General features: G+C 45.6%; 1 protein-coding gene across 1 annotated transcript; it reads left to right on the forward strand.

Annotated features, from left to right (window-relative positions):
- Positions 1 to 6: 6 nt before the first annotated feature.
- MTO1 (mitochondrial tRNA translation optimization 1) lies at positions 7 to 7,663 on the forward strand. Its single transcript, XM_027745495.2, has 12 exons — positions 7 to 413; positions 531 to 730; positions 1,140 to 1,257; positions 1,908 to 2,197; positions 3,469 to 3,581; positions 3,720 to 3,910; positions 4,160 to 4,290; positions 4,764 to 4,968; positions 5,050 to 5,221; positions 5,905 to 6,023; positions 6,514 to 6,671; positions 6,853 to 7,663. The coding sequence occupies exons 1-12, from the start codon at positions 206 to 208 to the stop codon at positions 7,078 to 7,080; spliced, it is 2,133 nt and encodes a 710-aa protein (XP_027601296.2). The 5' UTR covers positions 7 to 205; the 3' UTR covers positions 7,081 to 7,663.
- The last annotated feature ends 3,868 nt before the right edge of the window (positions 7,664 to 11,531 follow it).

The following is an 11,531-nucleotide window of genomic DNA, read 5'->3' on the forward strand; positions in this document are numbered from 1 at the left end:
AGAGCGTTTTCCCGCTCCCGAAGGACCCCTCCCTGCCTCCCTCCTCCCCGCGGGCGGGGCACGGGCGGCCGCCGAGGGCCGCACGGACGCGCCGCTCCCGCCCTCGGAGCGCCCGGCTCCGCCTCCCGTCCCGTGTGAGCGGCGCAGGAGCCGCGGTGACTGCCTGCCCCCTGCACGCGCCGCCGGGAGGGCCGGCCCTGCCGCCATGTTCTTGCGGAGGGGTTGCCGCCGGCTGGCACTGTCTCCGGTGCCTCGCCCAGGGCAGCGCCGGGCCGGCAGCGAGGTCGGGGCGGCGGCGCCGCGCTACGACGTGTTGGTGGTCGGCGGGGGCCATGCGGGGACGGAGGCGGCGGCGGCAGCTGCCCGCGGCGGGGCCCGCACGCTGCTGCTCACGCACAGGATCGGCACCATCGGTACTGCCGCGCGTACCCGGGCTGGGGCGGGGGAAAGAACCGCGGGCGCCTCGGGTCTCCCCGGCGTGAGAGCTTTTGGGCGGCGGCGGCGAGGGTGTCCCTGTGTCCCTTCCCCAGGGGAGATGTCCTGCAACCCGTCCTTCGGCGGCATCGGGAAGGGGCACCTCATGCGGGAGGTGGACGCTCTGGACGGGCTGTGCGGCCGCGTCTGCGACCGCTCCGGCGTCCACTACAAGGTGCTGAACCGCTGCAAGGGCCCGGCCGTGTGGGGCCTCCGCGCACAGATCGACCGCGGCCTCTACAAGGAGAACATGCAGGTGAGAGCGGGGCCGGGAGGATTTTTTGGTATTAGGTTTTAGTATAAACTACTGAAGATGATGAGGGAGGGACGCACGTTTTGTTTTTCATTATTTACCTAGCTAGATACGTTGCTGTTCGGTGCTTTAATGCACTGTAGGTTGTTGGAGCTCAGCATACTTTAAAAAATTCTCCAGCATTTTAGATACAGGTCAGGCTTCATGACTGAATAGTTTCTTTTGATCTTAAACTCTTATCTGAATGAAAATTTCTACTTGATCGATCAGAATAGTACCATAACTAAGTATCTTCCCAGTTATGTGGTAAGAATGGAAGAGGGTGATAGATGTTCTGGAAATCAGCAGGATTTGAGATTGCCCATATGTTTCATAACTTCCTAGATTTTTGCAGTAACTCCTTTCATGACAGAAAGAAATCCTTAACACACCACTGTTGACAGTTCGTGAAGCATCTGTGGAAGATCTTATCTTGACAGAGCCAGAATCAGGCCATCCTGGGAAATGCCAAGTCGCGGGAGTCATTCTGGGTATGTGTTAGTAAATCAGTAAGTGCCTCCAGTTACTCCATGCTAAGAGCAGCCTTTGGGATAAACATTTCTGATTTGTCAGTTAGAAAGATGAATTAACAAAGACATCTGGTTTAGACAGAGTGTGAACTAAACTAGGTTAGTATGTGTAATTACAAAGTAGTACAATGACAAAAATACCTGGAGTGATAGGATATTGGGAGGTTACTTAAGTTAATTTTCTTCAGGCTAATGATATTGAATTCCATGCTGCATTTTGAGATTTTATTTGGTAAATGGCATATGCTGTCGACAATGTTATGGGACCGTGGGGTTCTATTACTAACAGACTCGTACTTTATTACCCCTTGCTGTTCTAATAAACAAGCTTTCTGAAGTAAAGGCCTGTATATGATTTTTCTCCCAGGAGTGGGTTTTCTGCATTACAGGTAACTTTTTTAGGAATAGTAAAAATACAGGTATAAATACGTGCTGCTTATTGCAGTTATTACTATTAGTGCTTTCATTATTGAAATGCTGCTTTTGTTGCGTAACAGAAGATGGGTAAACCCTCAGTGAACACTGTTAGTCTAGTTTTAGACAGAAGCACCAGAATACGAGGGCTTTGTTGATACTTAAATATGTACATTTCTGAAAACTTGCTGTTTTAGGGGATGGGAGCACAGTACACGCTGGGAGCGTTGTCCTGACCACCGGTACCTTTCTGAGGGGTATGATCCACATTGGGCTAGAGATGCACCCAGCTGGGCGACTAGGGGACCAGCCAGCCATTGGGCTAGCTCAGACTCTGGAGAAACTGGGATTTGCTGTGGGCAGGCTGAAGACCGGGACACCACCAAGACTTGCCAAAGACACGATTGACTTCAGTGGTCTGGAGGAACATGGAGCTGACAATCCTCCAGTGCCATTCAGCTTCCTCAGTGAGGCTGTGTGGATCAAGGTGGGATAGCACACATCAAATGCACATAGAGCCAGCTGGGGAGTGGCTCTGGGAATGTCGTGCTTATAATCTGCCAGGGAGTTGGTGGCTGGGAAAGGGAGCTGGGATGTATTTGTACTGGAGGTGTTATGTTTCTGAGGACTCTCAATGCAAAGGATTCTTTTGTTGTTTGTGTTCTTTTGAAAGCAAGTACCTTCTTACTTTATTTTCTCAACTTGAGAACCAAACTTTTTTTACTTCTAGAGTCAGAATTGTGTGAAATGGGATACTGATACTAGTATTCTTCATGTGCTGGTTACAAAATACATCTGTTATTATACCTGTATTCTGGAGATTTATAATGTCTTGCTTCTTACCTCAGCTTTAAAATAAGGTTAAAATGTTGAAATTAGAGATCATTAGTAGTATTGACTAAGAAAGAGAAAGGATATAGTTATCCACAGAACTCAGAAGTGGCATGTTAACAGTAATTTAAAAGCACAAAAAGCTCAATTTTCCAAAGAAATTTTCCTTTCAAAGAAAATTCTTACATAATGTAGTTGAATAGCACAGAGTTAAGTATCAGGAGTTAATTTTCCCCGGAGCATATAGGAATTGCAATAACCTATTAGAATCAGGATGAGGGTGAAAGTAATATTACTTGAAGTCCTTGGTATGTGTAGGAAAGGTTTTAAGAAGTTAAGGTGCAACATTATTACTATTTTGAATGTGAGTCTATTGAATTTTTCAGACAAATCACTCAAATACTTTACGTGGTAGGTTTTTTCCTTAAACTTTGAATTTAATTGCAGAGTTTTGAGATTTTTATCTTTTTTTCTTCACCGAGACATTTCTTTTTTTTTTCTTCACCAAAATCTTTTATTGCCTGTTAGCTGTAGGGTCAGCACTTATTCTTCTTGCTCCAGAGCTTTAAATTCCTGTAGTCAGTTTGAATGCTGTGATATAACGTGTTGCTTTAATGGGAGTATCCATCCTGTAATTAGTGTTTGGAATACACTAATTAGTGTATGGAATCCTGTACAGCGTATGGAATAAAACTTGAATTCTACACTTCCAAGTTCTATTCTGTTCTCAGTCTGCTTTTGGGCATGTTTCTCATGCTCTCTGATTGCTCATGTTCTGTCTGTACAGTGGGTATGACAGCGCTACTTAGCTCTCCAAGAAGTGAGAGCCAGCTGTCATGGAAAAGGTATTGGACATCCTCAGAGTTGTTCAATAAGAATACAGTGTTGTGACTGGATTAACTTAAAGTGAGCTTTGGCCTCTTTCAGCCAGAAGATCAGCTGCCATGTTACCTGACACGCACTACCCTGAAAGCCCAGCAAATTATCTATGATAACCTCCACCTGAACAACCATGTAAGGGAGACAACAAGGGGCCCTCGGTAAGTGTGTGGCATCACGCAAGGCTCTCAAGGGGACGAGTGTCAATCTGTTTGAAACTGAGGGGGTATCCTGCTTCGCTTCTGCAAAGTTACTTTTTCTCCATATCACATGGTGCTCATGGCCATTTACTGTTGCAGGTACTGTCCCTCTCTTGAATCAAAGGTTCTGCGCTTCCCAAACCGGCAACATCAAGTTTGGCTGGAGCCTGAAGGCTTGGAATCCAACGTCATTTACCCCCAAGGCATGTCCATGACACTGCCGCCTGAGCTTCAGGAGCAGGTGATCAAATCCGTCCCAGGTTTGGAAAAAGCCAAGATGATACAACCAGGTGAGGGGGATGAATAGTTTTAAATCTATTTGTTACATTGTTTACCAGTTAATGAAAACCAGATTCTGTTTAGAGCATAGCAAAACAAAGGAAATGAGAAACAAAGCTAATTCCTAGTTGCAGGGATTTTTCCTTGGTTGTTTTGAAATTGTAAATAAAAGTTGAAAAGCTAAGTCATCCTGCCCCACTGGTTGCCTTTGCTGACCTTCAAAATGCCTCCTGTAACATCTGTCTTGTTGTGTGTCATAGGCTACGGGGTGCAATATGATTTTTTAGATCCCCGTCAACTGACTGCTTCCCTCGAGTCGCGTCTTGTTCAGCGCCTCTTCCTTGCAGGCCAGATAAATGGCACGACAGGCTATGAAGAAGCTGCAGCTCAGGTGGGTGAATCTGACCACGTGTACTCAGCACTCAGAAAAGGGATATTGCCTCGGCATTTGTCTGTGATACAGAGTCTTGCGAGGCCCATTTTTTGCTCCTCAGGTGTTCTTACTTTTGTTGCTCACCCCAATTCCAGACTTGCCCAAGATATTTTTACTTTTATTATCTGCAGTGCTATCACTAAGACTGCAGTAACAAAAGTAATTGGAGGCACTGTCAAGTGTTTCAGCATGGAGACTGTGCAGCGGGTATAATTGAAAACGTGGGAATTGTCTCCAGACACATCAGCAGTGGCTGAGAATCCCTTCAGACACTCGTAGTGTCACAAGAAAGGCACTACCTGGATTACTAGCACGGACTATTGCATTTTTCTGGGTACAGTTTGACGTGTGAGTCTTTGGAGGCAGATGTGCTGATACTTTAGCTAAGAAGAGACCGATAAACGTGTTTGGTTTGTTTTCTGTCTGCCTAGGGTGTGATTGCTGGGATCAATGCCTGTCTGCGGGTTCATGGCAAGCCCCCTTTCATTGTCAGTCGCACCGAAGGCTACATTGGGGTCCTGATCAATGACCTCACCACTCTGGGCACCAGCGAGCCCTATCGGATGTTCACCAGCCGTGTGGAGTTCCGCATGTCCCTCCGGCCCGACAATGCTGATGCCAGGCTCACTCACAGAGGTGTTTGATCGTGGTGGCTCTTGCAGTGAGCAGCCCTGCCTGGTTGTAGACCTTTGTCTCATACACCATCTGTCTCTGCAGGTTTTGAAGAAGCTGGGTGTGTGTCGCAGCAGCGATATGAACAAGCAGTTAAGATGAGAGCTGCTTTAGATGATGGAATTGCAACACTAAAATCACTTCAGTTCAGCATATCCAAATGGTCCCAGTTACTGCCAGAAGTTCCCATCAGTAGCAGTCGCAGGTCGCCTGTCAGGTAAAGGTTACAGTCAGAACTTTCTGGTCTGACCTACGCTTGCTTTAGCACATCCTGCTAGTGGTTTCACAGCATTTGTCCATGTTTTCTGAAACTGTCAGTGCTCCAAGATTCCAGCTTTACCACCTTCAGGGAACACACATCTGATGTTTGCCTGTAGAGTAAGTGCTATGTTAGTGTTTTTATTATGCCATATTTCCTGGTGCTGACGTGCTCCCAAAGCAAGGGGGTGCTCCACTGGCCCCGGGCATCAGTTCTTGATGCCCTTATAGAGAGTGTCACCAAGTGGTGACAGTTTTACAGTGGGTTGCTGCTTTGCTAAAGGGTTGTTAAAGCAGTAATTGATTTCAGGGTGGTGTCAGATGGTAGCTTATAAAAAAAGATCATTGCTTCCATTACCCATTCTTTACTTCACCTTATCTTTTCTGTTCTGACTGACTGGGTCTGTGAAAGGTTCCCCTTGGTGCCCCTACCTTGTCCCTTCCATTTTGCTGTCATTTTTCATAAAGAGCCCCTCTTCAAGGGTTTAACAGCTCTTCTGTGTCCTGAGAGGAGATGGTGGGGAGTTGAGCTTGGCTCTGCAGTTGTTCTGGCTTATTCTAAGAACTTTGTGAGTTTGAGCTGGGAACAATTGTAAATCTGCCTTAGGAAAGTGACTCCTTTCTACTATACTTTCTCTGCAGCGCTTTTGACATCCTTCAATATCAAGACGTCAGTATGGAGGTTCTGGCAAAAGCTATCCCAGAGTACCTGGACAAGCTTGCTCAATGGAGACAACTGGCAGAGAGATTGAAAATAGAAGGTAGAGTACAGACATTATAATCTCTTGTGGTGATCTGTGTATGTTTTGTTCAGTAAGGGGAAAGCAAATCCATTTGTCCTAGTGTGTTTCATGTTGCTGCTTAGAGAAATGAAACGCTGATCAGAGTGTGTATCTTTTACCATAGGCCACAGCCCTTTGCATGCACCTGTGTTTCACTCTTGGGGTTGAAATCAGTTATTCATATTCACTCTTGGGGTTTTTTTATTCCTTAACTGCCCTTACTGACTATCCTTTGCTGACATGAGTAGAAAAAACAACCCATGTACCAAAATTCCTGTAATAAATCAGAGTGTGACTTCTTCCAAGGTGGTGATATGAATTAGGCTCTATAATCTGTGAGGCTGGAAACTTCCTTATGAGCTTTGGACTGTCACAGTGGAATTGCTCATTCTGCTTCCAAGAATTCTTGCAAGTGACATATTTCACGTGAACATCTATTTCTGGTTTCTTGTTTTCCTGATCATTACAGCTGCTTATGAGTGGTGTGTAGTCAACCAACAGCAGGAAATAGAAGAAGTGCGTCGTGATGAAGCGCTCCAGCTGCCAGAGGACATAGATTATTTTGCCATTGATGCATCGCTTTCAGCAGAAGTGCGGGAGAAACTGGACTCCAGCCGTCCCCAGACGGTAAGATATTCAGCCACAGCAAGGTTGAGCAGCGGTGAAATCCCTTCCATCTTCCCAAGGGACATGAGGGGGTGGTGAAAAGAATCATGGAAAGGAATACCCACAGGTTTTGATCTCATTTCTCACTAGCTCCAGTGTGTAGGTCTGGTTTTGGTTAATTTGATTGTGTTTCCATGTGCAGATCGGTGCAGTCAGCCGTATCCCTGGAATTACACCAGCTGCTATTGTTAACCTGCTAAGGTTTGTGAAAACCAATCACCAGAAGACAGAGAAGCTAAAAGCTTTACCTCAGTCTGGGAATTACTTACCAGGGAAAATGTACTCAGAGAAAGCAACTTCACAAAGACAGATGTCAGCTGAGTTTTCTGAAGAGGAGACACAAAGTACCTTCATTAAAACACCTTTTTAGAGAGTGGCACAGATCCTGCCACTGTGTGGCAAGATCACCTGTGACCCTCTTCACAAGTAACACCCATGCTGGCCAGATCCAAAGGAGTTCTAGTTGTGTTCTGTGGTGGGGTTGTTCAGTAGAACAAAGATGATGAGTGCACAAAATAAATGCTCAGAAACCTAAATACAGCCTGTGATTTTTCTGATGCAAATCAAGAGACAGGAGAACTGCTTTTAAAATTCCACTCATTTGGAAGGTGTTGGATGGTCAAAATCTGTTCTAAAGCATCTTGTAAAGGACAGTGTTTTGCTCTTATAAAATTAGTAAGAAATGTTACTGCACTGAACCTGTGACAGCACAAGAGCATTTGAGTTGAAAAGCGCGTTCTGTTGACTTTAGTACTTGTGTTCATAGCTGTGCAGTGACTATGCACAATCTGGTGTCTCGGTGTGGTGTCAGCCAAGAGGAAACACTTGGCTATGGAAATGTGTGCCACATGAATATTTGAACTTACATAGGAGACCGACTGAATGCAAACATCATATCCTGCAGATGTTTTTCTCCTTTAAAATAAATAAAGCTTATCTTGAAACTCACTGAAGAACTTGGTTGTCACTTAGCTTTCAGTAGGGCCTTGACAGTTCACTGGATCACAGTTCACACACGTAAGGTGAGGCAAGATTCGCTACAGAGCTGGTGGAGGCTGCTGGATGCGACTGGCTGCCGCAGGCTGAGGAAGATGGGAACCTGCCCCAGGAACCTCAGCTTGGGAGGTGTGAAGCTCACTGTGACATGCTGTGGGCCCAGGGAAGCATGACCCAGGGGTTTCCCATCAGCACTGGTCCTGCAACTGATAGTAATATAACTTGAATCTGAGCAAGATCCAAGTCAGTTGGATCAATTGGTCAGTCAGTTTGTCACTTGACAGCAAGAAACTCTGAATTCAAGCTGTTGCTGTGCACCTACCAAATCCTTGCCTGACTTAGGCAGCAGTTTCTGGTGCTAGCCTCATTTCTGAACATCCTCTGAATTTACTGGGCAAACAAGCTTGAGAACACATTTTGTTACAGTTAAATCATAGAATCATACAGGTTGGAAAAGACTGCTAAGATCATTGAGTCCAACCACAAACCATTTATCTATGTCATTTTGAAGTTATGATTCTGGACTTTTCTCTGGCTTGTTTGCTCTCTTTGAGTGATTCCTTTCCTGGCCAGAGAAAGGAATCAGAGCAAATCCCTTTTGCTCACAGAGACCCAGTCATGCAGCAGGAGGGTGGGCAGAGTTTACAGCTTTGTTTAGAGTGGCATCTGCCTGCCTGAAAGCACCTCCCTGTCACAGCCATTGTCTTGTACAGAAGGGCTTTAGACACGTGATCGGTAGGTCAGTTAATGTCAGAATGGTTCAGAAAAGCTAACATATATCTGCCCTATTTTGTCTGTGGCCTGTTTTCCTTCCAGCCTTGTTGGCTCAAAGATTTACTTCAACCTTGTAAGCCTTAAGTTCAATTTATGGAAGGCAGCTATGCTTTCTGTGGTCTAACTCAGACTCCACGAATGGTACTGGTGAAATTCCAGCTATGTGAATCTGAAGAAACCCTGAATCCTGTATGTCTCTGTCTATTCAAAGCAGTGGAATTTCTGATCAAGGAAGTTTTGTGCTTCCTTCACTGCTTTATTTTCGTGTTATGTTTTGTTTTGATGTACCTATATATGTAAAATCTTAGATCTAGTTTTTACAGACTAGGAAAGAAGCCCTACTGACACCTTCATCTTCTCCCTTGTAAGCCAATTGTGCAGTCTCAAGACTGTATTTCCTAATTCTTGTTATCAGTCTTTTGGCAGTAATACCTTGCTTTCAATAATGTATGTCTTTAAAGGCAATTCCCTTGCACCCTACTACAAAAGTAAACGCTTTTTCTTCAGCTTTCTATGCTACATTTATTTCTGTGCTTCTGGTTTCACATATGCCAGCATAAGTCAAAGGGTGAATCCACTGGCCTGGGCTGCACCAGTGTCAAAGGAAGAGCAGACGGAGTGGACTTTTGCTTTTCTTACTTTTAACAATTTGATAATGTGCAGCTGTGGTCTAAGAAGGAGGAGAGAGTTAAGTTCAGGGGAAATTGAAGTCAGAAATGTATGGATGCATTGCTTTCCAGTACATCTTCTGTAATAAGTGCTTTATTTCAGCATGAAGTGTGTCTTTGGCCATAGGTAAGCTCCTTTGTTAAGATAGGGTGCCCGCTGTTCACATACGTGGGTTAATGACGTCCATATCTGCTGAAATGGAAAACCTGGCGTGTTTGTAAATTTGAGGACTGGCTGCCCCTCAGGTATTGGTTTCATGTATACAGGGCTTGCAACAATATCGTGTTTGTTGAACAGTTCATGTTTGAGAAGACTTTTAACATGAAACCATAGCTACAAGTAGTACTATTCATTTTGTTAAGAAAACCAAGCACAGAAAGCCTAAATAATCTGCCGTAAATAGCACTGGCACATAGGATGCCCACATTGTGCCATCTGTTCTGTAACCACCAAGGACTTGTTACAAGGCCCAAGGTTTGGCTTTTACATGAAGGCAAAGTGAGCTTAGACCTTCACAGATCCTCACAGGTCTTATGGTCTTGCTAAGGCCAACAGAATGGGAAGGGCAGAACAGGAGGAGCCTGCTTTTGATATGTGTACCTGCTTGCTTTTCCTTGTCTGCGCAGTAATTAATTACACTTTGTCCTCCTGCAATCCTTGCTGTGACCAGGCGGGCAGGGAGGGAGTACGCATGGTGAGGTTGAGCTAACTTGTTTCACATATCAAGGTTCTTTGTGTTCCCTGTTTCAATATGTGTGTCTCTTTCTTTTCCGTCCTGCAGAACAGAGGCCTGGTGATCAGCACTTTTTCCTCTGTTCTCTGTCATTCTATCTTGTACCAGATTCTTAAGACAACTGTTGTCTTCCCTTCCTATTCTGGTTTTCATTTCGTATGGTACTTGGACTGACCAGTTTCTTCTTTTTATCTTTATATCTGCCTGGAAGATGAAACCAAGAGAAAAATGGAAATATATTTTATGCTAGGAGACACTAAAAGCTGCCACCACCGCAGCCTTTGATGGCCTTAATGCTGCTGGGATGTTTGCTATTGTGCAGCAGTAGCTAAACTATGTGGTCTGCCTTAGTCCCCCACTTAGCTGGCTGCTGCAAGCACAGATTTTAGATGCTCAGGGGTTACCAGCTTTGATGCCTACACCTGGCAGGTTGTGCTCCTCCACCCAGAGATAGGATGTCATTTAGTGGATGCTGGGAGGGAATCTGCTATCCCCTCAGAGATGCTGTTTCCACCAAGGACATGCTCTCTGTGCTTTCTCACCAAACCGTGGCCTGTGCTGCTCAGAGTCCTTTCAGGGTGTTATTTCTGTCTCTTTCCTTGACTTCATGGGGCTACTGAGAATTAAAAGGTGTCTTTCCCCTCCTGTGACCAAAATTAGTGGTGCCCAGAGCTTTCATCTGGGAGATGGGAGACCTGTAATGCAATGGCTTTTACAGAAAGAGCAGAGAAAAAAAAGATTGATTCTTGATCTGTTGTTTTAAAAACAATGATGCTGTAAGGAAACAAAATTTGCTTTTATCTCTTTTGTTTCTAAACGGCTGTGCAAGTTTAACCCTGCATGTGTAACTCTGAGGGAGGAGACATATGTGGATCCCCATCAGAGACTCTCTGACCCCATAACCACCGTCGTGAGGTCACCATGCACAGTGCCTGGGCCTTGACTTCTGTGCCCAAGGGTGCAGTAGTGGCAAATCCTCTAGCCTGAAAGCTGGAGGCTGCACCTTGCTCACCTCTTTGCAGACTTAAGACTAGATGCTTTAACATCCTGTGATATCTCCTTGGGGTGCTCAGCTATGAACAGGCTCGAACCTGCCCTTGTCCTCAGCTTCCCTATCTGTGTCCCTAGAAAGTCAATACTTCCTTGCTGTGGGAGAGGGTCAGCAGAGCTGCTAGAAGTGGATGCTAAGGGCTCCCTGGGAGGAGCATGGGTCAGCAAAGGCCCGTGCTGTGGTAGAGACAGGGGGCAGGAGAAGTGAAGGGTGAAGGCATTCTTGTCTAGCATCAGCTGCAGCTCCCAGAACAAGCCCCAGGAGGTACATTTTCAGGTACCACTGGGAACCGATAAGCACACACAGTTCTTGTTCCAAGTGACTTAGTGCTTGATGTGGTTAACTGAAGAGCAGGCGCAGAGCCAGGTGGGAAATGAGCTCACTCTGCCTCACAGGGCAGCAAGAAGAGAGGGGAGTTGACCACAGCCTCGCGACTAGCTTCCTCGGTGGCAATTTACTGTGGCTTTACTTGAAAATTGCAGTGTATGACCAGGTGGTGGCCTATGTCACAAGCATATCGGATTTTTGGAGTCACAAGTGGAAAGGCTGCTGTGGCTGGTACTGCTGATCTGGCGCTTCAGGAAAGTTTTGTCCTTGT

This window comes from Pipra filicauda, unplaced genomic scaffold (genome assembly GCF_003945595.2).
Source record: "Pipra filicauda isolate LSUMZ 115617 unplaced genomic scaffold, ASM394559v2 scaffold425_size644529_pilon, whole genome shotgun sequence".
Taxonomy (NCBI): Eukaryota; Metazoa; Chordata; class Aves; order Passeriformes; family Pipridae; genus Pipra; species Pipra filicauda.

Coding starts and splice junctions, on each gene's coding strand:
- MTO1 (XM_027745495.2), top strand. CDS start 206: ATGTTCTTGCGGAGGGGTTGCCGCCGGCTGGCACTGTCTCCGGTGCCT. Junction 2,198..3,468: donor GTGAGGCTGTGTGGATCAAG/GTGGGATAGCAC, acceptor GGCCTCTTTCAG/CCAGAAGATCAGCTGCCATG. Junction 5,222..5,904: donor AGTCGCAGGTCGCCTGTCAG/GTAAAGGTTACA, acceptor CTTTCTCTGCAG/CGCTTTTGACATCCTTCAAT.